At 43.8% G+C, this 26399-nt stretch overlaps 1 protein-coding gene across 3 annotated transcripts in view; it reads left to right on the top strand.

Moving 5' to 3' along the window:
• Window positions 1-3393, top strand: part of dennd3a (DENN/MADD domain containing 3a) — a 150422-nt gene extending 147029 nt beyond the window's left edge. For all 3 annotated transcript variants that reach the window (XM_078540983.1, XM_078540984.1, XM_078540982.1), the window contains one exon: window positions 1448-3393. In XM_078540983.1, coding sequence (XP_078397109.1) covers window positions 1448-1642 — 195 coding nt within the window. In that variant the 3' untranslated portion in view covers window positions 1643-3393. The remainder of the gene's footprint in view (window positions 1-1447) is intronic.
• The last annotated feature ends 23006 nt before the right edge of the window (window positions 3394-26399 follow it).

The following is a 26399-nucleotide window of genomic DNA, read 5'->3' as shown; positions in this document are numbered from 1 at the left end:
ACTCACAAAGGTGCTAGGCCTGTCCCCATCCCCCCACCCCCTTGGCCAAATGCTGCCTACATCACATTAGGCACCACATAGTCTAACCTTCCATAGCAAGGAGGAGCAAGCACGTGGAGCGCAGAGGACAGCAGATTGATCAGTGCCACGCCACCTTGAAGCTCCCCTCCCAGCATGTCATCACCCTGACTTTGGCATGTCCTGGAGTTCCAGCACTGCGCCTAGGTGCAGCTCCTCCAGGCTGCCCCCAAAACAGTAACGTGGGTCTCAGTGTACCAAATGCTGCAGGAGCAGAACCCATCTCATCACCACCCTCTCAAGCATGGGCAATATCTGTTGGCCTACCCAGCGAAGGACACATGCCATCAATGATTCAATGCAATCACTACACTCAGACTTTTGGGGGGGTGGTGGGGTGCACCGGGAGGAAAGCTTACCTGCTGGGTTAAGTGACCAATGCCAACATGGTACTCACCCTTCCTGAGCGTAACAGGTCGTTGAAGCGCTTGTGACACTGGACCCAGGTGAGCACCGCACCACGTCGTGGGAACTTGCCACCTCCTCCCAGGCACATTTGATCATGTCGGGGGGCCTCCTCCTCCCGTCCTGGGGTACCAGGACCTCCCACCATGCTACCACCTCCTCGAGGAGGGCAGCAAGACAATCATCGGAAAAACGAGGGGCACAGTGCCCCCCTGCCCTACCTTCCTGCCTGGCCTGCTCACCAGCTCTGGGGAGCCCTTCCACTTGCCATGATTTGCAGTCTTTGAAAGGCTACAGCAGCTTTTTTTAAACAGGCTGCCAGGTTGCCATTGGACCCGGTGGTCATTGCAGTCCTGCCGCCGCCCATCCACTCCTGCTGTCCTCGGGAGCCACGATTCACGCTGAGCGGGATTTAATTGGCCCTCCTGCGTAAAATGGTGGCGCGGACCCAATTGCGGGCGGCAATCGGGCCCGCTCCCGCCCCCACCAGTCAGAAAATTCTGCCCATTATGTTGGTAGGTTTCCATTTACTGGTTTATCTTTTATCAGCTGACAGGTGTCTTCCAACATTGCTTTAAGTTGGGCCTTGTGGGAGTCAAATATCATCTGGATACCACATGTTTACCCCAGCCCATTAATGGTTTTCCCATTGTTTGGCGAGAAATATGTTTAACTGCTTTAGATTTCCTTGGTGTGTGGAAGTAAGTTTCTTTTCACCAGTTTCAAATAGGTAAACATTTGTAGGATGAGATATTTGATTATTTTCTGCATGCTAAATACTGCTCAGCATGATGACATCCACAATGAATCCTGTTAAATGACATAAAATCACAATTCTTCGACAGAATAGAGTTTAGACATTGCTAATGATTTTCTGATGGAACAGGTGTTTACTTAATGCGTTGGTTATATTCAGAGGAAGAAAAGTGGTTAATACCAATATATTTTTAAAAATTCCTTTCAGCTCTGGATTGGAGGCAAAGGATCAGACAAAGCCAGAGGGAAAATCTACGTGGTAGACACATTCAAGTACAGTGTGGAAAAGGAACTGGTGGCTCATGTAGACATGGTTCGAGCATTGTGCTGTGCTGAAGACAGATATGTTCTTAGTGGTGCTGGCAGAGAAGATGGGAAAGTTGCCATCTGGAAAGTGGAATAATTTATTTTCTTTGCTATAGCATTGAACTTTGTTCACCTAAGGTTATATGCAATGTCCTGTACTTTGGTGCGGCTGTTAAATAATGTTTCTCAAACAAAAACAAACTTATCTGCCCAAGAATTAATTATTGCTTCTAACAGTAATACCTGTTTGTTCTACTTCATTTTGAAAATACAGAGCGATCAGGAATTTGCACTAATACAGAGCAGTCTTGGTGTCCAGAGAGGTGAAACATTTGATTTGCATTTTTCACTTTGATTTCATGCAATTGGTACAAGATACCTGTTGGAGTTAATTAGTGCAGATAAAAACGTATTTAAACTTGTGCAATAGTGAAATGACCTGGCAAGGCAATCTTGAAATGTCGTGTTTCCATTGTACAATTGACGATAACTTATTTGCTATTTTCTCACTTGATCTGTTCATCAAATTACACATGTCCATTACTTACCTTTGCATATATCAGATTAACCAAAGCAATAGTAACCAGATTGCCAAATATGATTGCAACTTTCTGAAGCTCAGACAGCATCTGTAGAGAGAGAAATTGTGTTAACGTTTCAGGTAGATGACCTTTCATTAGATCTGAAAGGTCATTGACCTGAAATGTTGTTCTGTTTCTCTCCGCACAGATGTTGCCTGACTAGCTGAGTATTTCCAGCATTTCCTGTATTTATTGCAGATTTTCAGTATCTGAAGTATTTTGCTTGTATACAATTGCAGCATTTCTGCATTCTGTTTGTGGTTTAAATGATTAATCAATCACATTTTTTCTGTATTCAAAGTTGCTATATGGATAAGTACTATCGCAGAACTGCAGGGCGATTGCATTGGGAGGTCACCCTTCAACTATATTTTAAAATGGATTGGGGAATAACCTAAGGAAAGATTTAAAATGAAGTTAACTTAATTTAAGAGCATAGAAGCAAACTTGGCCTTGAGTATTGAATGGAATAGCTGCTACATGTATTTTTAAAAAAACAAGTTTGTGGTGTTAGAAAATGGAATGTATAGGACTGGAAAAGACTATTGTGGTCTATCTGGTCAATCCCAGTGCATAGGAAATATCATCCCAATACTTTTTGCACAGTAATTTGAAAGCTTCAAAATGCTCATACAATTTCTAGCAACTTGTGAAACTTTGAACCTTAACCACCAGGTTGTCTATAGCCTGTGATTTTACATCACTGCCCATAGTATATGCTTAAATAACCTACATCTATTTATATAATTGTATAAACGTTAAGATGCTTGATCAGCTACAAGTTTATATTTTAAGTAATTTGTAATGTAAGCAAATAATGCAGTTTTGCATTAATTAATGCTAACATTAGTCATGATGGAAATCATCTAGATAACATTTTATCCATGGAATAACTGTTCCTTTTTCTTTGAAGTGATTACTGCAAATTTCTTACTAATTATTAATTATCATTTCAGATAGTTAAGCCATGGAATAGATTTTTAAAAAAGTAACACAAGTGGCCTTTTAAAGCCAGCAGTATTGAGTGGACATGATAAAAGCCAAAAGAAGACGGCAAATGTTCAGTGGAGTGTATTAAAAAGTGTTTTGTTTTTGCAAAAGTTAAATTGAAATTGTTATATGAATGCAAAATTTGATCTTTGTACACTACTTTTTCTTTAAAAAATGACATCCACAATGCAGCACAACAGATATATTTCATATAATTTTATAAGTTATATGTTTCTCAGGTGTTGCATAATTTCAATAAATGCTATTTTTTTTCTTTAAAACGTGTAAAATTCTATCTTTTTTAATACCTTCCCTTCAGAAGAGAACCTTTCTTTGTGAATTTCTGGTGTATTAGCAATGACATTTTGCAGAATCCCAAGTGGGATGATTTTGGTTGATCTAAAACCTTAATGTGCTTTTTCCATTAGAATTATAGAATAGTTATAGCGTAGAAAGAGCCACTCGGCACATCACTGTCCATGCTGGCTCCCTGCAAGAGCAACTCAGACCCACTCTGCCTCCCCCTTTTCCCATTGCACTGCATTTTTTTTGTCGTCAGTTGCTTATCCAATTGTGTTTTAAAAACCCTGATTGTATCTGCCTCCACCACACTCTCAGGTAGTGGATTCCAGATCCTAATCACACACTCAGATTCTGGAAGGATCCCAGCGGATTGGAAATTAGCAAATGTAACACCCTTATTCAAGCAAGGAGGGATTTAGAAAGCAGAAAATGATAGGACAGTTAGCCTAGTCTTGGTGAAATTGCTGGAATCCATTATTAAAGAGGCTATAGCAGGATACTTAGAAAATCATAACGGGATCAGGCAGAGTAGTTTTGAAAGAGAAAACTAATTTGTTAAGAGTTCTTTGAGGAAGTAACAAGCTGAATAAAGATGTCGATGTGGTGTACTTGGATGGATTTCTGATAGGCTTTTGATAAGATGCTGTATCAAAGGTTACTACACAAAATAAAAGTTCATAGGTGTAGTGGATGACACATAGCATGGATAACGGACTCGGTAGCTAACAGAAAGCAAGAGCAGGGATAAATGGGCCTTTTTTGTGTTGGCAAGCTGTAACTAGTGGAGCACAGTGATCAGTGCTGGGGCCTCAACTATTTGCAATCTATATGGCAGCTAAATTTGCTGATGACACTGAGCTATGTAGGAAAGTAAGTTGTCAAGAAGAGGTAAAGAGTCTACAAAGGAATATAGATAGGTTAAGTGAGTGGGCAAAAATTTGGCAGATGGATTATAATGTGGGAAAATGTGAACTTGTCCACTTTTGGCAAGAAGAATTGAAAAGCAGTATATAATTTAAAAGGGGAGAGATCGCAGAAGTTGGTGGTCAAGAGGTACATGAATCACAAAAAGTTAGTATGCAGATACAGCAAGTGATTAGGAAGGTAGATCAAATGGTGTTCATTGCAAGGAGTATGGAATATAAAAATAGATAAGTTTTCCTGCAGCTGTACAGGACCTTGGTCACACCTCATCTGGAGTACTGTGTACAGTTTTGGTCTCCTTAGTTAAAAAAGGATATAATTGCATTGGAAGCAGTGCAGAGAAAGTTCACTTGACTCCATTCCTGGGATGAAGAACTTATGAAGAAAGGTTGAACAGATTGGGCCTTAACCCATTGAGTTTAGAAGAATGAGAGGTGATCTTATTGAAATGTATTGGATCCTGAGAGGACTAGACAGGGTGGATACCAGGAAGATGCTTCTTGTCGGGGAGACTAGAACTGGGGGACACAATGTAAAAATAAAAGGTCTCCCTCTTAAGACCGAGATAAGGAGAAATCTTTTCTGTTATCCTGTGGCATTCTCTTCCTCAGAAAACAGTGGAGGCTGGGTCATTGAATTTATTCAAAGCTGAGATAGATTTTTGATTAACAAGGGAGTCGAGACTTATGGGGGGCAGATAGGAAATTGGAGTTAAGATCACAATCAGATGAGCCATGATCTTGTCGAATAGTGGAGCAGGCTTCAAGGGCTGGCTGGCCTACTCCTCCTAAGTCCTATATTCCTCTCCATAAAATTTTTTTCTACTATCGTCATAGGTTTTTACTAATCACCTTAAATAAGTGTCCTCTGGTTCGCAACAACCTGAAACACCTTGGATTGTTTTATTCTGTTAAAGGTGCTATATATGTACAAATTGTTGTTCAAGATTTACACTGCCTTTTTATGAAAAAATATTTCCTGATTTTTACTCCTGAATGTCCTAGGTCTGATATTAAGATTCTGTTCTCTTCTTTTGCATTCCTGTACTAAGGAACCAAAGTCACTATCCAACCTATTGAATCCCTTTATTCTAAATACCTTGATTAAATCACCTCACAACATTCTAAACTCAAAGAAATACATGCCAAGTTTATGCAACCACCTTTTAACTCCCAGTATTGTTCTGGTGTATCTGTCGAGTGATTACATCCTTCCTGTGATGTGCTCAAATGGAGACCTTTGTACTCCGATCCCATTGAAAAAGTAGCCAACAATTCAATATCCACCTTTGATTACTTTTTGTATCTGTGCACTATCTTATTCTACAGGACTTGACAGACAGATTTCTGAAGGTGCCAACACTGTGACAACAATAAAGAGCACAAATAGGATCTTAATGTGGTGATAACCTGGAGGGATAGAATCCTAATCTCAGGAAGTGATTCTCAGTATGTACAGAAGGCTGGCCTGATCCCATCTGGAGCACTGTGTACAGCTCTTGATAACCATGTTATTAGAAAACCATCTAGGCGTTGAACAGGGTTCAGCAAAGAGCAACTATATTGACAGGCTGGGCTTATCCATTGAGTTATAAGCAGAGTCTGCTGCAGCTTGGAATGTTTACACTGGAGGAGGCAATGCTTGGAGTGTTCTTATTAAAATATTCGAGAAATGTAAGTATTTTAGTTGTAGATTCTAATAAGCCGTAACCATAATTTTTTTTTAGCATACCTTCACGCACTTTTTTTCCCCTTTGGGGAATAGTGGGAAGGTGGTGGAAGGATTCCTGAGCTGATTACCAAGCCGTGAATGCTCCTTCTGTGGCCAACAAGTCCTGGTGTCGTGCTTGAGCCTGGAGCTTTTGGCCTAGAGGTAAAGATGCATTTTCCCCCTGATTCCCCTGTGTCGCAAGACCTCCTAGCCATAAGCTATGAAGAGGGAGAATGAAAAACAATTAGGTAAATGTGAAAAACAATTAGGTAAATATAGCTCATCCGCCTGAGAAAGTATTGGACATTTCGAGCTTAGATACCCAACCTGGGGGTTTTATGGCTTTGAGTACAGCCTGATAATATTATCCACATATCTCAGCTGCCCTATATACATCATGACAAAGGATCAGGTGGGTCAACAAAACACATTATTGTTGCATTAATGCTGTTAGTCTGGATAGAGGCATATGCAAGATGCTTACTCTGATGGGTTTTTGAATCCTCGCCATTATGGCATGGCAAAGAAGTTGCTGGTATGCTCACCACAAGTGGATTCAGAGCCTGACATGAGAAGTGCGTCGAAGGTAGGAGCTTTGCAGCAATTAATGGATAGGTTTTGCCTCAGCCAGAGGACCTACAGTCAAATCAAGCACTTGCTTTAGGAGCAAGCAGTGTTTCACAATGTTTTACAAGGAGCCAATTCCTCTAGCACTTCTCATTCTTATCAATTGTTTTGCCACAGGTGGAACTGCTGCTTTACAACTCGACCATTTATAAATTGGAAAAGAAAACTGCAAATGAGTGATAGTGATGATTGGCCTAGGGACTGGTTCTCTGCCCATTTTCTTCTTGCCTTGTGGTCCTGTGCTTTTTTACTTCATTTGTTTGGAATTGAAAATGGGAGGCTATTACAATGAGTAATATGATTAGAGAAAAGAATACGTGTGTTGTTTCCTGTTCCTTTTCTTTGTGAGCTTAAAGGAAGCACATCCCTTCCCAAAGGATCCTCCACCTGTAAGCAACCATTATCCCTTGAGGTTTGAGGTCTTCTGTCATCATCAACAATTCACTGCTCCTGCCATGACATAACCCCGAGCATGGGATCCTTAACTGGGCCTGGGGCGACTTCTGAAAGGGCAGGGATGACCACGCCCTAAATTCTCAGATGACTCTGCTACCCCATATCTGAGTGCTAGTGCCTGAATGGCAATCAGAAAATGTTGGAGTTGTGCGGCAGATCAGTCAACATCTCAATGGGAGCTGATGAATTTTTCAACTATTGTGCTCCCAACTATAATAAAGGTGCAGAGATCAAAATTTTAATTTTGGTTATATTTTTGCAGGATCAACTTTATATTCAGAACTGTATTCCATCAATCTGCACCAGAGGCATAGCTGGTTTTATGTGCCCAACTCTGCATGTGAAGCTTGAATTTCTAACCAGCTTAACTGAGTACGTGACGTGCTGACGTGCTAATCGGATAGTGGGTTTGTATTCTTTCTTGGGATTTGGATGTTGCTGTCAAGGCCAGCATTTATTGTCCATCCCTAATTGCCCTTGAGAAGGTGATGGTGAGACGCTTGCTTGAGCTGCTGCAGTCCATCTGGTGCGGGTACACCCATAGTACTATTACGTAGGGAGTTCCAGGATTTTGACTCCGTGACAGTGAAGGAACAGCAATATAGTTTCAAGTCAGGATGGTGTATAGCTTGGAGGGGAATTTACAGGTGCTGTTAAAGGAGCCTTGGTGGGTTGCTGCAGTGCATCTTGTAGATGGTCCATACTGCTGCTACTGTGTCGGTGGTGGAGGGAGTGAATGTTTAAGGTGATGAAGAGGGTGCCAATTAGTGGGCTGCTTTGTTCTGGATGGTATTGAACTCTTTGAATGTTGTTGGAGCTGCACTCATTCAGGCAATTGGAGAGTATTCCATCACACTCCTGACTTGTGCCTTGTAGATGGTGGGCAGGCTTTGGGGGTCAGGAAGTGAGTTACTCACCACAGAATTCTCAGCCCCTGACCTGCTCTTGTAGCCATAGTATTTATATGGCTGCTCCAGTTAAGTTCATGACCAGTAGTAATCTCCAGGATGTTGGAGGGTCACAGTAGTGCCATTGAATGTCAAGGGGGCATGATTAGATTCTCTCTTGTTGGAGATGGTCATTGTCTTGCAGGTAATGTAGCACGAATGTTACTTGTCACTTATCAGCCCGAGCCTGAATGTTGTCCAAGTCTTGTCGCATACGGCTATGGACTGCTTGAGTATCTGAGGAGTCACAAATGGTGCTGAATGTTGTGCAATCATCAGTGACTGTCCCTTCTTCTGACCTTATGATGGAGAAAAGGTCTTTGAAGCAGCTGAAGTTGGCTGGCCTAGGACACTACTCTGAGTAACTCCTGCAGCAATCTCCTGGAACTGAGATGATTGATCTCCAACGACCACAACCATCTTCCTTTGTGTTAGATATGACTCCAACTAGTGGAACATTTTCCCCCTGATTCCAATTGACGTTTGCTAGGGCTCCTTGATGCCGCACTCAGTCATAGAGGTCTACAGCACAAAAAGGCCCTTCAGCCCATCGAGTCTGCACCGGTCAAACAAGTACCGAAATATTCTAATCCCACTTTTCAGCACTAGGCCCATAGCCTTGTATGCCATGGCATCGCAAATGCACATCCAAATACTTCTTAAATATTATGAGGGTTTCTGCCTCTACCACCCTTTCAGGCAGTGAGTTCCAGATTCCTGCCACCCTCTGGGTGAAAAAATTCTTTCTCACATCCCTTCTAAACCTCCTGCCCCTTACCTTAAATCTATGCCCCCTGGTTATTGATCCCTCCACCAAAGGGAAAAGTTCCTTCCTGTCTACCCTATCTATGCCCCTCATAATTTTATACACCTCAATCATGTCCCCCCCTCAGTCTCCTCTGCTCCAAGGAAAATAACCCCAGTCTATCCAATCTCTCCTCATAACTAAAACTCTCCAGCCCAGGCAACAACCTGTTAAATTTCCTCTGTGCACTCTCTAGTGCAATCACATCCTTCCAATAATGTGGATTCCAGAACGGAACGCAATACTCTAGCTGTTGCCTAACCAGCGTTTTATACAGTTCCAGCATAACCTCCCTGCTCTTATATTCTATGCCTCGGTTAATAAAGGCAAGTATCCCATATGTCATCTTAACCACCTTATCTACCTGTCCCGCTACCTCAAGGGACTGGTGGACATGCATACCATGGTCCCTCTGATCCTCGGTACTTCCCAGGGTCCTACCTTTTATCGTGTATTCCCATGCCTTGTTTGTCCTGCCCAAGTGCATCACCTCACACTTACCCGGATTAAATTCCATTTGCCACTGATCAGCCCATCTGACCAGCCCGTCTATATCCTCCAGAAATCTAAGGCTATCCTCCTCACTATTTAACACCTCACCAATTTTCATGTCATTTGCAAACTTACTGATCAATCCTCCTACATTCAAATCTAAATCATTTATATTATACCACAAATAGCAAGGGATCCAACACCGATCCCCATGGAACCCCACTGGACGCAGGCGTCCAGTCACAAAAACATTCCTTGACCATCACCCTCTGCTTCCTGCTACTCAGCCAATTCTGGATCCAATTTGCCAAATTGCCTTCGATCCCATTGGCTCTTACTTTTGTTATCAGTTTCCCATACGGGACCTTATCAAAAGCTTTGCTGAAGTCCAAGTAAACTACGTCAAGTGCATTGCCCTCATCTACACACCTGGTCACCTCTTCAAAAAATTCAATTGAATTGGTCAGACATGACCTTCCCTTAACAAAACCATGCTGACTGTCCTTGATTAATCCCTGCCTCTCCAAGTGTAGATTAATTCTGTGCCTGAAAATTACTTCCAATAGTTTCCCCACCACTGAGGTTAGACTGACTGGCCTGTAGTTCCCTGGTTTATCCCTTCCTTCCTTCTTGAATAACGGTACCACATTGGTTGCCCTCCAGTCCTCTGGCACCTCTCCTGTAGCCAGAGAGGTATTGAAAATTATTGCCAGCACCCCTGCTAAATCCTCCCTTGCCTCACTCAACAGCCTGGGATACATTTCATCCGGGCGTGGAGATTTATCTACTTTTAAGCCTGCCAGACCACTTAGAACTTTCTCCCTTTCTATGCTAATGTCTTTAATTATATCACAGTCCTTATGCCTGATTTCCATACCCACATCATCCCTCTCACTTGTGAACACCGACACAAAGTACTCATTTAGAACCCTACCTACGTCTTCCAGCTCCACACACAAATTACCACTATGGTCCTTAATGGGCCCTACTCTTTCCCTAATTATCCTCTTACTCTTAATGTACTTGTAAAATAACTTTGGATTTTCCTTTATTTTACCTGCCAATGTTTTCTCATGCCCCCTTTTTGCTCTCCTAATGTTCTTTTTAAGTTTCCCCCCTACACATTCTATACTCCTCTCAGGCTTCCGCTGTTTTGAGCCCTCGGTATCTGCCATAAGCCTCCCTTTTTCTCTTTATCCAATCCTGTATATCCCTCGACATCCAGGGTTCACTGGGTTTGTTGGTCCCACCCTATGTCTTTACTGGAATATGTTGGCCCTGTATTCTCCCTATTTCCTTCTTGAATGAGTCCCACTGCTCTGACGCAGATTTACCTAAAAGTAGCTGCTCCCAGTCCACTCTGGCCAAATTATATCTGATCTTATTAAAATCGGCCTTCCTCCAATTTAGAACTCTGGTTTCTGGCTCATCCTTGTCCTTTTCCATTATAACCTTGAATCTAATGGAATTATGATCACTATCTGCAAAACGCTCCCCCTCCGATACCTCTACCACTTGCCCGGCTTCATTCCCTAAAATTAAGTCCAGGACCGCCCCCTCTCTTGTAGGATCTTCTATGTAATGGCTTACAAAACTCTCCTGGATGCATTTCAAGAATTCTGCTCCCTTTAAACCAATCACAGTATGCCTAACCCAGTTAATGTTGGGGAAGTTAAAATCCCCCACTATTACTACCCTATTATTTTTACACTTCTCTGAAATTTGCTTACATACCTGCTATTCTATTTCTCTCTGACTGTTTGGGGGCCTATAGTACACTCCCAGCAATGTGATTGCTCCTTTTTTGTTTTTATTTGAGGAGCCTTCTGAGATGTCATCTGTCCATACTGCTGGAATTGATTCCTTGATCAATATTGCGATACTCCCTCCTCTTTTACCTCCTTCCCTGTCTCGCCTGAAGACCCTATATCCTGGAATATTGAGCTGCCAATCCTGCCCCTCTCTCAACCATGTCTCTGTGACAACAATGACATCATACTTCCATGTGTTCATTTGTGCCTCAATTCATCTGCCTTATTCATCAGACTCCTTGCATTAAAATAAATACCATCCAACCTTGCCAAACCTGGTCAAAAGATGCCTTGATGTCAATGGCAGTCGCCAGCACCTCATTTCTTAAATTCAGCTCTTTTGTCCATGTTTGGACCAAAGCCTATAATGAGGTCTGGAGCTAAGTGCCCCTGCCAGAACCCAAACTGAGCATCAAGCGAGCAGATTATTATTGTATAAGTGTCACTTGAAAGCACTGTCGACGACACCTTTTATCACTTTGAAAGTAGACTGATGGGTGGTGATTGACCAGATTGGATTTGTCCTGCCTTTTATGGATAGGTCATAAATGGGCAATTTTCCACATTGTCAGGTCGATGCCAGTATTGTCAGTGCCAGATTTATGCACAAACTAATTAAGATACAGCTTAGGGTCTCTCATTATGAGAGGCTGTAAATGTGAAAAAAAAGACTAAATTTCAAGTTTGACATAAGTGGTTAAAAAATAAAGGAGATGGGAAAAATAGACTCTCTAAAACAGATATTTTGGTTCTGATATGACAAAAATATACTTATGTGGCTACACAATTATTTCTCATAGTTTATAAATCTGCGCAGAAATAACTATAATTCATATCTGTGGTGCCAGACAGTGCCGGCCTTTCCCCTGACCTCCAGCAGTCACGTGATTCATTTAGACGTGTAGATCTACTACACAAAAGTGCCTTATATGGTTTTTTCAAGACAAAAAATATAGAAGTGTTTTTTATTCAAAAAATTCTAAAAACTAATTTAAGTGTGAAAAACACGTGATGCAGTCGTAATCCGTGATACAGTTGTCTTCTGAAAATTTTGAGCAGGCATTTCCCCCCTCCTTGACACCAGGTGAATATATATATTATTGAAATACATGTATTATATTTTTTACTTCTACTTGTAAATTTAAAGGACTGAGTTCAAAGAATTTGCCTAAGGTTAATTGTCTTTTTATTATAGAGAGACCTGTTAAAAATGAAAAGAACTTTTAAAATTGGATATCAGAAGAGAAAAAAGAAGCAGCAGCTTGAAGGGTGGGTAAAACAATTACCGAAAGTTATTTAGTTCACTTATTTCACTGTAAGAAAAAGAGGAGGAACCTCGTGCTCGAGAGTCAGCCGGGCCCACAGCAACCACAAACATCCACCCCTTCTACTAAGATAGATGATACAAATGTGAAAGTGACAACTACATCTGAGAATGTTACAGAGCTTGAAAACCCAGCTGAAGGAAATAGATACACAAAGTCCGATGATCTTGGTCTCTGGGGTATCTTGACTGAGGATGATCTTTCATTCTGAACACTGAAAGGTCCGTCAGAGTGCCAACATTGGAATGACCCATTTGAGAAATTGAAAAGGTCATTCAAAAACCAAATTAGATATTGTTCAAAGGATCTAGTTCATTCAACGGAAGATAATGGTGAAAAATACAATTGAGAGTGGCTAGTATACTCACCAGCAACTGTTTGTGTTTACTGTTTCATCCGCAAACTCTTCTCAACATCATCGACAGCACTGGCCAGTGATGGGTTTAATGACTGGCGAAACCCTATTGGAATTCAAAATCATGAGAACCCTGAGGATCATAGAAAAGCTTTGTTTACGTATTTGACGAGGCAACGTGGGTTAACCTTAGATTCGCATCTTAAGGAACAGATAAAAAAGGAGCAAGTGTACTGGAGGCATGTACTTGAATATGTTATTGCAGTTGGGTGCACATTAGCAGAATGTGGACTAGCTTTTAGGGGAGGCAATGAAAAGTTTGGCTTGCCACATAACAAGAACTTTCTTGGCTTGATAGAACTCATTGCTAAGTTTGATCCATTTCTTGCCAGCCACATAAAACATGAAAACAGTGTATTAGTGAAGCAATCATACTTGTCTAAGACAATATGTGATGGTCTCATCTGACTTACGGCTGAAAGGTTAAGAGGATCTATTTTGGATGACTTGAGAAAAGTCCGGGTGTCACCCTTTTAAAAAAAATTCATTTACGGGGTGTGGGCTTCGCTGGCTGGACCAGCATTTATTGCCCGTCCCTAGTTTCCCTTCAGAAGGTGGTGGTGAGCTGCGTTCTTGAACCACTGCACTCCATGTTGTGTAAGTACACCCACAATGCTGTTAGGGACGGAGTTCCAGAATTTTGACCCAGCAACAGTGAAGGAATGGCGATATATTTCCAAGTTAGGATGTGAGTGACTTGGAGGGGAACTTCCAGGTGGTGGTGTCCCCATCTATCTGCTGCCCTTGTCCTTCTAGATGGTCGTGGTCATGGGTTTGGAAGATGCTGTCTAAGGAGCCTTGGTGAATTCCTGCAGTGCATCTTGTACATGGTACACACTGCTGCCACAGTGGTGGAGGGAGTGAATGTTTGTGGATGTGGTACCAATCAAGCAGGCTGCTTTGTCCTGGATGGTGTCAAGCTTCTCGAATGTTGTTGGAGCTGTACTCATCCAGGCAAGCGGGGAGTATTCCATCACACTCCTGACTTGTGCCTTGTAGATGGTGGACAGGCTTTGGGGAGTCAGGAGGTGAGTTACTCATCACAAGATTCCTAGCCTCTGACTTGCTCTTGTAGCCACAGTAATTATATGGCTAGTCCAGTTCAGTTTCTGATCAATGGTAACCCCCGGGATGTTGATAGTGGGGAATTCAGTGATGGTAATGCCATTGAACGTCAAGGGGCAATGGTTAGATTCACTCTCGTTAGAGATGGGGTTATTTTCTTTGGAGCAGAGGAGGTTGAGGGGGTACATGATTGAGGTGTGTAAAATTATGAGGGGCATAGATGGGGTAGACAGGAAAGAACTTTTCACCTTGGTGGAGGGATCAATAACCAGGGGCATAGATTTAAGGTAAGGGACAGGAAGTTTTAAGGAGATTTGAGGAAGAATTTTTTTCACCCAGAGGGTGGTGGGAATCTGGAACTCACTGCCTGAAAGGGTGGTCGAGGCAGAAACCCTCATAACACTTAAGAAGTATTTGGATGTCTACTTGCGATGCCATGGCATAGAAGGCTATGGGCCTAGTGCTGCAAAATGGGATTAGAATAGTTAGGTACTTGTTTGACTGGCGCAGACTCGATGGGCCGAAGGGCCTTTTTCTGTGCTGTAGACCTCTATGACTCTATGGTCATTGCCTGACACTTTTGTGGCATAATGTTACTTGCCACTTGTCAGCCCAAGCTTGGATGTTGTCCAGGTCTTGTTGCATTTGGACATGGAATGCTTCAGTATCTGAGGAGTCGTGAATGGTGCTGATCATTGTACAATCATTAGTGAACATCCCCACTTCTGACCTTATGATGGAAGGAAGGCCATTGATGAAGCAGCTGAAGATGGTTGGGCCGAAGACACTACCCTGAGGAACTCCTGCAGTGATCTCCTGGAGCGGAGATGACTGACCTCCAACAACCACAACCATCTTCCTTTGTGCTAGGTACGACTCCAACCAGTGGAGAGTTTTCACCCTGATTCCTATTGACTCCAATTTTGCCAGGGCTCCTTGATGCGACAGTCAGTCAAATCAAGGGCAGTCACTCTCACCTCACCTCGGGATCAGCTCTTTTGTCCATGTTTGAACCAAGGCTGTAATAAGGTCAGGAGGTTTTCCCGATGACGGTTTTCCCATTGAATGCTTTCTAATCTCCTTGAATTAGAAAACTATAGTGATGAAATTATAGCCAATATGGCACTGGATTATCTAGGTAATGACTTCAAATTGACTTCAGTAAGTACAGAGGACAGTCATCTGATAGCAGCAGGAGCAAGAGCGGCCCTGGGTGAAAACAGCGCGGAGAGAGTGTGAATAAAGAAGAGAGAGAGAGGCCCCACTATCAGCGGCAGGAGTGAGAGCGGGCCAGGGTGAACATATTGGTTTTCATTTGAGTGTACATTAATGATTTTGAAGTGGATATAGGAGGTATGATCTGTAAGTTTGCAGATGACATGAAATTTGGTGGTGTTGTAAATGGTGAGGAGGAAAGCCTTGGATTACAGGACAATAGAGATGGGCAGAGCAGTGGCAATTATGGTTGCCACACTATTGGAAGGATGTGATTGCACTGGAGAGGGTACAGAGGAGATTCACCAGGATGTTGCCTGGGCTGTGGCTTTTCAGCTATGAAGAGAGACTGGATAGGTTGGATTGTTTTCCTTAGAGAAGAGAAGGCTGAGGGGGGACCTGATAGAGGTGTACAAAATTATGAGGGGCATTGATAGAGCAGATAGGAAGAAACTTTTCCCCTTAGTGGAGGTGTCAATAACCAGGGGGCATAGATTTAAGATAAGGGGCAGGAGGCTTAGCGGGGATTTGAAGAAAGATTTTTTTCACCCAGAGAGTGGTTGGAATCTGGAACATACTGCCTGAGGGGATGGTAGAGCCAGGAACCCTCACAACATTTAAGATGTATTTAGATGAGCACTTGAAATGCCATAGCATACCGGGCTACAGACCATGTGCTGGAAAATGGGAGTAGAATAGATAGGTGCTTGATGACCAGCACGGACATGATGGGCCAAAGGGCCTGTTTCTGTGCTGTATGACTCAATGACTATGGCAATGCAGCTAACATGGCAGGAAAACATAATGACATGCAGCAAAAACTTCTAGAGAAAAATAAGTATGCTATGCATAATCCATCTGCTGGACATTTATTGAATCTTGTTGGCTGTGTTGCAGTTGATTGCTGCCTAGATGCAGTAAATTTTTTTGCTGCTATGCAACAAATATAAACATTCTTCTCTGCTTCTGAAAAACGCTGGACAGTACTTAAATCATTTTTGGGTCCCGATTCTGCCGTGCCAAAACATCTCTCTGACACTAGGTGGGAAGCCATATGCAAAGGCTACTTCAGCCATAGCTGAGAGTTATGGTTCAATTATTGATTCTCTTACTCATCTTCATACTGATGACAATGAAAAATGTGACACAAGGAGAGAAGCTGGCATTCTGCAGGAGAAAATGGAGGAATTAGAGAATTTGTGTTCATGTTATAACTTCGGAATTGTTTGTTAGATCAGTTCCACAAAGCCAGCCAGATCTTACAGGATCCACTTCTTGAAGAAACCTGAGAAAGTTTTGATGAAATCGAACTCAAAATAAAAGCCTGATGTAGACTACAAGTGTGCCAATAAAAGGAAAAGAATGAGAAAGAGAGAAGTCAATGATGGTAATGCATCAAAATGCTGATGAAACGCTTTTCTCCAAGAGACAAGTTTTGAGTGAAATGCTTTATTTCTCTGATGAATGAACTTGAAGAGCAATCATGTACAAAAACGCTGCAAACAATTTTTCATTTTTGGTTGACTTAGATGCCTTGGAAAAACAGCTGTGTGTAGCTGTAAAGCTTCTGATGAAAAATTATCCCAACAATGTTAATATTAACCTCGTTGGAGAAATAAAGCACTTCCAAGCTGATATCAAATTATTCAGATAGAGGAACTTTATGCCACCAGGACCTGTATCAAGTCGTCATCCAAGGTAAAATTCCCTAATGCAGAAGCAATATCGCAGCTCTTTTTGTCTAATGATAACACACTGCTCAGGAGAAAGGTCATTTTCGCACCTGAAAAACATCAAGAATGAACTGCACACAACAATGCTGCAAGAAAAGCTGCCTGCACTAAGCATTATGTGCATAGAAAATGATAAACTTTGTGGCTCATCATTTGAGGACATCATCAGTGACTTTGCTGCCCAAAAATCATGAAAAAAAAAGTTTTGATTTTTGTGCAGTTTGTATTGCTGCTTCCCGACTGACATCAGTGATGCTGGGGACCTCAGGAGGACGACGATGAAATGGATCATCCACTTGGCCTTTGTGGCTGAAGATGGTTTCAAATGCTTCAGCCTTATATTTCTTCATTATTGAGGATGAGGATATTTGTGAAGCCTCCTCCTCCAGTTAGTTGTTTAATTGTAGAGCTTTGATCTGATCTGTCGGTTGTGGGATTGCTTAGCTCTGTCTATTACACACTGCTTCTGCTGTTTGGTATTCAAGTAGTCTTGTGTTGTACCTCATCAAGTTGACACCTCATTTTTAGATATGCTGGTGCTGCTCCTGGTATGTCCAATTGCACTCTTCATGAACCAGTGTTGATCACCAGGGTTGATGGCAATGACAGAGTGAGGGATATGCTGGACCATGGGGTTGAATCTAGTGCCTCACGCCCAGTTTTGAGTTTCTGTTCTGAATCTATTCGATTTAGCATGGTTGGTATTGCCAAATAACTGGAGGATATGCACAGCATGAAGATGGGATTTCATCTCCACAAGGACTGTGTCATGGACAGATGCATCTGCAACAGGTAGATTGGCAAATGCGCAGTCAAGTAGGCTTTTCCTTCATGCTGGTTCCCTCAATCCTGCCACAGGCCCGGTCTGGGAGATACATCCTCGAGGACTCAGCCAGCTTGGTCACTCTTGGTGGTGTACATTGAAGTCCCCACCCAGAGTACATTTGGTGCCATTTCTACCCTAGTGCTTCTGAAGAAGTCATGATTCATCAGCTGAAAGAGGGTGGTAAGTGGCAGGTGGCAATCAGATGGAAGTTTCCTTGTGCCATGTGACTTCATGGGGTCCTGAGTCAATACTGAGAACTCCCAGGACAACTTCATCCTGACCAACTGGGCCTGGGTCTATTCAGACCTACCCAGAAATGGTGGTGATGAAATCTGGGACATTGGCTATAAGGTATGAATGATTCAGTGAGTATGACTATGTAAAGCTGTTGCTGTGGGGCAGCTCCTCCAATTTTGGCACAAGCCCAGAGGCTAGTAAGAGAGGCTTTGCAAGGTCTATTGCGCTGTTATCATTTCCATTACCTAGGCTGATGTCCATTAGTTCAAGAAGGCAGCTCACCATCACCTTCTCAAGGGCAACTAGGGATGGGCAATAAATGCTGGCCCAGCCAGCGAAACCCACATCCCATGAATAATAAAAAAAAAGAGTGGCTGTTCCCATTTTATTCCTTTTCCACTTTTCTGTAGTAGATTGGCAGAGCTGAAATGGCCTAGCAAGCCACTTGGAGGGCAGTTAAGTGTCATCCACATTGCTGTGGGTCTGGAGTCGCATGCAGGCCAGACTGCAGCCCAGGTCAGATTTCCTTCCCCAAAGGGCATTAGTAAACCAGATGGTTGTGTAGTCACCATTACTGAGACAAAAACAGAAAATGCTGGAAATACTCAGCAGGTCTGACAGCATCTGTGGAGAGTGAAAAACAAAGTTAATGTTTCAAGTCCATGTGAGAAGGGGCATATGGACTCGAAACATTAACTTTTTCTCTCTCCGCCGATGCTGTCAGACCTTTTTTTCATTCATTCATGGGATGTGGGCTTCGCTGGCTGGGCCAGCATTTATTGCCCATCCCTAGTCGCCCTTGAGAAGGTGATGGTGAGCTGCCTTCTTGAACTACTGAACATCAACCTAGGTAATGGAAATGATAACAGCGCAATAGACCTTGCAAAGCCTCCCTTACTAGCCTCTGGTGGTGGTGAGCTGCCTTCTTGAACCGCTGCAGTCTATGTGGTGTAGGTATATACACACTGCTGTTAGGAAGGGAGTTCCAGGATTTTAACCCAGTGACAGTGAAGGAACAACGATATATTTCCAAGTCAGGATGGTGAGTGACTTGGAGGGGAACTTCCAGCTGGTGGTGTTCCCATCTATCTGCTGCCCTTGTCCTCTGGATGGTATTGGTCGTGGGTTTGGAAGATGCAGCCTAAGGAGCCTTGGTGAATTCCTGCGGTGCATCTTGTAGATGGTACATACTGCTGCTGCTATGTCCTGGACAGTGTCAAGCTTCTTCAGTGTTGTAGGAGCTGCACTCATCCAGGCAAGTGGGGAGCATTCTATCACACTCTTGACTTGTGTCTTGTAGATGGTGGATAGGCTTTGGGGAGTCAGGAGGCGAGTTACTCATCACACGATTCATAGAAACATAGAAAATCGGAGCCGGAGTAGGCCATTCAGCCCTTTGAGCCTGCTCCGCTATTCATTATGATCATGGCTGATCATCCAACTCAATAGCTTGCTCCCGCTTTCTCCCCTTTCATCCCTTTTGCCCTAAGAGCTATATCTAACTCATTCTTGAAAACATACAATGTTTTGGCCTCAACTACTTTCTGTGGTAGCGAATTCCACAGGCTTACCACTCTCTGGGTGAAGAAATTTCTCCTCATCTCAGTCCCAAATGGTCTACCCCATATCCACAGACTGTGACCCCCTGGTTCTGGACTCCCCCACCATCTGGAACATCCTTCCTGCATCTACCCTGTCTAGTCCTGTTAGAATTTTATAGGTTTCTATGAGATTCCCCCCTCATTCTTCTGAACTCCAGCGAATATCATCCTAACCAACTCAATCTCTCCTCATAGGTCAGTCCCGCCATCCCAGGAATCAGCATGGTAAATCTTCGCTGCCCACCCTCCATAGCAAGAACATCCTTCCTCAGATAAGGAGACCAAAACTGTACACAATATTCCAGGTGTGGTCTCACCAGGGCCCTGTATGATTGCAGCAAGACATCCCTGCTCCTGTACTTGAATCCTCTCGCTGTGAAGGCCAACATACCATTAGACTTCTTTACCGCCTGCTGCACCTGCATGCTTACCTTCAGCGACTGGTGTACAAGGACACCTAGGTCTCGTTCCACATTCCCCCTTCTCAATTTATAGCCATTCAGATAATAATCTGCCTTCCTGTTTTTGCTACCAAAGTGGATAACCTCACATTTATCCACTTATACTGCATCTGCCGTGCATTTGCCCACTTACTCAGCCTGTCCAAATCACACTGAAGCATCTCTGCATCCTCCTCACAGCTCACCCTCCCACCCAGCTTTGTGTCATCTGAAAATTTGGAGATATTACATTTAGTTCCCTCATCGAAATCATTAATATATATTGTGAATGGCTGGGGTCCCAGCACTGATTCCTGCGGTACCCCACTATGCACTGCCTGCCATTCGGAAAAAGACCCATTTATTCCTACTCTTTGTTTCCATTCTGCCAACCAGTTTTCTATCCATCTCAATGCACTACCCCCAATCCCATGCGCTTTAATTTTACACGCTAATCTCTTATGTGGGACTTTGTCGAAAGCCTTCTGAAAGTCTAAATAAACCACATCCACTGGCTCATCGTCATCAACTCTACTAGTTACATCCTCGAAAAATTCCAGTAGATTGGTCAAGCATTATTTCCTTTTTGTAAATTCATGCTGACTGTGCAATTCTGCCACTGTTTTCCAAGTGTTCAGCTATTAAATCTTTTATAATGGACTCTAGAATTTTCCCCACTACCGACATCAAGCTGACTGGTCTATAATTCCCTGTTTTCTCTCCACCTCCCTTTTTAAATAGTGGGGTTACATTAGCTACCTTCCAATCTGTAGGAACTGTTCCAGAGTCCATAGAATCTCGGAAGATGACCACCAATGCATCCACTATTTCTAGGGCCACTTCCTTAAGTACTCTGGGATGTAGATTATCAGGCTCTGGGGATTTATCGCCCTTCAATCTCATCAATTTCCCCAACACCATTTCCCTACTAATACTGATTTCTTTCAGTTCCTCCCTCTCACTAAACCCTGTGTTCCCCAACATTTCTGGTATGTTATTTGTGTCCTCCTTTGTGAAGACAGAACCAAAGTATGTATTTAATTGTTCAGCCATTTCTTTGTTCCCCATTTGTTGGATAGACTTGTGTTGTTTTCGTTGGAGCAGGGAAAACTGAGGGGCGACCTGATTGAGGTGTACAAGATTATGAGGGGCATAGCCAGGGTGGACAGGGAGCAGCTGTTCCCCTTAGTTGAAGGGTCTGTCACAAGGGGACATAAGTTCAAGGTGAGGGGCAGGAGGTTTAGTGGGGATGTGAGGAAAAACTTTTTTATCCAGAGGGTGGTGACGGTCTGGAATGCACTGCCTGGGAGGGTGGTGGAGGCGGGTTGCCTCACATCCTTTAAAAAGTACCTGGATGAGCACTTGGCATGGCATAACATTCAAGGCTATGGGCCAAGTGCTGGTAAATGGGATTAGGTAGGTAGGTCAGGTGTTTCTCACGTGTCGGTGCAGACTCGATGGGCCGAAGATTATAAATTCCCCTGTTTCTGACTGTAAAGGACCTACATTTGTCTTCACCAATCTTTTTCTCTTCACATGCCTACAGAAACTTTTAGTCAGTTTTTATATTCCCTGCAAGCTTACTCTCATACTCTATTTTCCCCTCTTTAATCAATCCCTGGGTCCTCCTTTGCTGAATTCTAAACTGCTCTCAATCCTCAGGTCTGTTGTTTTTTTCTGGCCAATTTGTATGCCTCTTCCTTGGATCTAATACTATCTCTAATTTCCCTTGTAAGCCATGGTTTGGCCACCTTTCCTGTTTTACTTTTGCGCCAGACAGGAATAAACAATTGTTGCAGTTCATCCATGCGCTCTTTGAATGTTTGCCATTGCCTATCCACCGTCATCCCTTTAAGTAACGTTTCCCAATCCATCATAGCCAACTCGTGCCTCATATCATCATAGTTTCCTTTATTAAGTTCAGCACCCTAGTCTCAGAATCAACTACGTCACACTCCATGTTGATGAAGAATTCTGTCATATTATGGTCGCTCAACCCCAATGGGGCCTCGCACAACTAGATTGCCAATTATTCCTTTCTCATTACACAATACCCAATCTAGGATGGCCTGTTCTCTAGTTGGTTCCTCAACGTATTGGTCCAGAAAACCATCCCGTATACACTCCAGGAATTCCTCCTCTACAGTATTGTTACTAATTTGATTTGCCCAATCTATGTGCAGATTAAAGTCACCCATAATTACACATGTTCCTTTACTGCATGCGTCTCTAATTGCCTGTTTAATGCCATTCCCAACATCACCACTTCAGTTTGGGGGTCTAGAAACAACCCCCACTAATGTTTTTTGCCCCTTAGTATTTCTCGGCTCTACCCATACAGATTCCAGATCGTCGGAGCTAATATCTTTCCTCGCTATTGCGTTAATTTCCTCTTTAACCAGCAATGCAAGTCCACTGCCTTTTCCTTTTTGTCTGTCCTTCCTAAGTACTGAATACCCCTGGATGTTCAGTTCCCATCCCTGGTCACCCTGTAGCCATGTCTCCGTAATCCCGACTATATCATACCCGTTTACATCTATTTGCACGGTTAATTCATCCACTTTATTGCGAATGCCCCTCGTGTTAAGGCTTTGTCTTTTTAACATTATTTGTCCTGTTCCCACTATTTTTCACTGAGGCCCTGTTTGATTCTTGCCCTTGATTTTTCTGCCTATCACTTTTCTTATTCCCCTTTCTGTCTTTTGTTCTTGTCCTTGATTCCCCCTCCTCTGACTCCTTGCATAGGTTCCCATCCCCCTGCCATTTTAGTTTAAATCCTCCCCAACCACTCTAGCAAATATTCCCCCTAGGACATCAGTCCTGGTCCTGCCCAGGTGTAACCAGTCCAGTTTGTACTGGTCCCACCTTCCCCAGAAACAGTCCCAATGTCCCAGGAATCTGAAACCCTCCCCCTCACACCATCGCTTCTGCCATGTATTCATCCAATATATCCTGCTATTTCTACTCTGACTAGCACGTGGCACTGGTAGTAATCCTGAGATCACTACCTTTGAGGTCCTACTTTTCAACTTACTTCCTAACTCCCTATATTCTGCTTTTAGGACCTCATCCCTTTTTTCACCTATGTCGTTTGTATCAATGTGCACCACGACCACTGGCTGTTCACCCTCCCCCTTCAGAATGTCCTGTAGCCGCTCTGAGATATCCTTGATCCTAGCACCAGGGAGGCAACATACCATCCTGGAGTCTCGTTTGCGGCTATGGAAACGCCTATCTATTCCCCTTACAATTGAATCCTCTATAACTATTGCATTCCCACACTTTTTACTCCTCCCCTGTGCTGCAGAGCCAACCGTGGTGCAACGAATTTGGCTGTTGCTGCTTTCCTGAGAGGCCATTCCCCTCAACAGAATCCAAAGCAATATATCTGTTTTGCAGGGGAATAGCCACAGGAGATTCCTGCACTGCCTGCCTGGTCCTCTTGCTCTGCCTGGTGGTCACCCATTCCCTTCCTGCCTGTGGACTCTTAGCCAGCGGTGTGACCATCTGTCTATACGTGCCATCCATGATACTCTCTGCCTCGCGGATGCTCCACAGTGTCCCCGGCCGCCACCCAAGCTCTGAAACCTAGACTTCCAGGAGCTGCAGCTGGAGACACTTCACTCACACATGCTGGCCCCTGGCATTGGAAATGTTCCCGGCTTCCCACGTAGAGCAGGAGAAGCACACCATGGCTTTGAGCTCTCCTGCCATGACTTACCCCTTTAAATTAAATCAAACCTTTTGGAAGATACTTAATATCAAATAATATCAATTACTCTAGGGCCCTTCTTCCCTGCTCCTCGTTGTTACAGAATATAGTCCTTTCAAACGCTGAACCACAAAATAATTCCTTAAAAACTTTAAGCGATAAAAGTAGTAAATACTTACCCGATCATACTCATGGTACTCAAAGAGTCACGTCTTTCCTTCCTCACCGAACTCCCTCAGTCACCAAACTCCAACTTAAGCACTCTACTGAAGCCCAAAGCAGCACTCCAGTACAGACCTCAAATTTCACCATCTGCAGTGGCAGGATACCTAGTCTCTGACCTGCTCTTGTAGCCACAGTATTTATATGGCTAGTCCAGTTCAGTTTCTGGTCAATAGTAACCCCCAAGATGTTGATAGTGGGGGATTTAGTAATGGTAATGTCATCGAACATCAAGGGGTGATGTTTGGATTCTTTCTTGTTGGAGATGGGCATTGCCTAACACTTGTGTGGCGCGAATGTTACTTGCCACTTATCAGCCCAAGCCTGGATATTGTTCAGGTCTTGCTGCATTTGGACATGGACTGCTTCAGTATCTGAGGAATCACGAATGGTGCTCAACATTGTGCAATCATCAGCGAACATCCCTACTTCTGATCTTATAAGGGGATCAAAGGTTACGGGGAGAAGGTGGGAGAATGGGGTTGAGAAACGTATCAGCCATGATTGAATGGCGGAGCAGACTCGATGGGCCGAATGGCCTAATTTCTGCTCCTCTGTCTTTTGGTTTTATAATAAAAGGAAGGTCATTGATGAAGCAGCTGAAGATGGTTGGGCTTAGGACACTACCCTAAGGAACTCCTGCAGTGATGTCCTGGAGCTGAGATGACCAACAACCACAACCATTCTCCATTTGTGCTAGATGTGACTCCAACTAGCAGAGTTTTCCCCGATTTCAATTGACTCCAGTTTTGCTAGGGCTCCTTGATGTCACAATGCGGCCTTGATGACAAGGGCAGTCACTCTCACCTCACCTCGGGAGTTCAGCTCTTTTGTCCATGTTTGAACCAAGGCTATAATGAGTTCAGGAGCTGAGTGGCCCTGGCAGAACCCAAAGTGGGCATCAGTGAGGTTATTGCTAAGCAAGTGCTGCTTGATAGCACTGTTGACGACCCCTTCCATTACTTTACCCGTGATCGAGAGTAGCCCGATGGGGCGGTAATTCGCCAGGTTGGATTTGTCCTGCTTTTTGTGTACAGGACTTACCTGAGCAATTTTCCACATAGTCGGGTAGATGCCAGTGTTGTAGCTGTACTGGAACAGCTTGGCTAGGGGCACGGCAAGTTCTGGAGCACAAGTCTTCAGTACTATTGCCGGAATATTGTCAGGGCCCATAGCCTTTGCAGTATACAGTGCCTTCAGCCATTTCTTGATATCACATGGAGTGAATCAAATTGGCTGAAGACCGGCATCTGTGATGCTTGGGACCTCCGGAGGAGGCCGAGATGGTTCATCCACTCGGCACTTCTGGCTAAAGATTGTTGCGAATGCTTCAGTCTTATCTTTTGCACTGCTGTGCAAGGCTCCTACATCATTGAGGATGGGGGATATTTGTGGAGCCTCCTCCTCCCGTGAGTTGTTTAATTGTCCACCACCATTCATGACTGGATGTGGCAAGACTGTAGAGCTTAGATCTGACCTGTTGATTGTGGGGTCGCTTCGCTCTATCATTTGCTGCTTATGCTGTTTGGTACGTAAGTAGTCCTGTGTTATTGCTTCACCAGGTTGACACCTCATTTTTAGGTATGCCTGTGCTGCTTCTGGCATGCCCTCCTGCACTCTTCATTGAACCAGTGTTGATCCCCTGGCTTGATGGTAATGGTAGAGTGGGGGATATGCCAGGCCATGAGGTTACAGGTTGTGTTTGAGTACAATTATGCTGCTGCTGATGGCCCACGGTGCCTCATGGATGTCCAGTTTTGAGTTGCTAGATTTGTTTGAAATCTATCCCATTTAGCATGGTGGTGGTGCCACACAACTCGATGGAGAGTATCCTCAATGTGAAGGCGGGACTTCGTCTCCACAATGACTGTGCGGTGGTCACTCCTACCGATACTGTCACGGACAGATGCATCTGGGGCAGGTAGGTTGGTGAGGATGAGGTCGTGTGTTTTTCCCCCTTGTTGGTTCCCTCACCATCTGCCGCAGACAGTTGAGCAGCTATGTCATTTAGGATTCGGCCAGCTCGGTCTGTAGTCTCCCACCCAGAGTACATTCTGCACCCTTGCCACCCTCAGTGCTTCCTCCAAGTAGCGTTCAACAGCTGAGGGAGGGCGGTACTTGGTACTCAGCAGGTTTCCTTGCCCATGTTTGACCTGATGCCATGAGACTTAATGGGATCCAGAGCCGATGTTAAGGACTCTCAGGGCAACTCCCTCCCGACTGTATACCGACTGCAGGACATACCTAGGGATGGTGATGGTGGAGTCTGGGACATTATCTGTAAGGTATGATTCCATGAGGATGACTATGTCAGGCTGTTGCTTGACTAGTCTGTGAGACAGCTCTCCCAATTTTGGCACTAGCCCCCAGATGTTAGCAAGGAGGACTTTGCAGGGTCGACAGGGCTGTGCTTGCCA

The sequence above is a fragment of the Cetorhinus maximus genome, chromosome 4 (assembly GCF_964194155.1).
Source record: "Cetorhinus maximus chromosome 4, sCetMax3.hap1.1, whole genome shotgun sequence".
Lineage (NCBI taxonomy): Eukaryota > Metazoa > Chordata > Chondrichthyes > Lamniformes > Cetorhinidae > Cetorhinus > Cetorhinus maximus.
The sequence above is the reverse complement of the archived record's forward strand: the minus strand, read 5'-3'. Positions and strand labels throughout refer to the sequence as shown.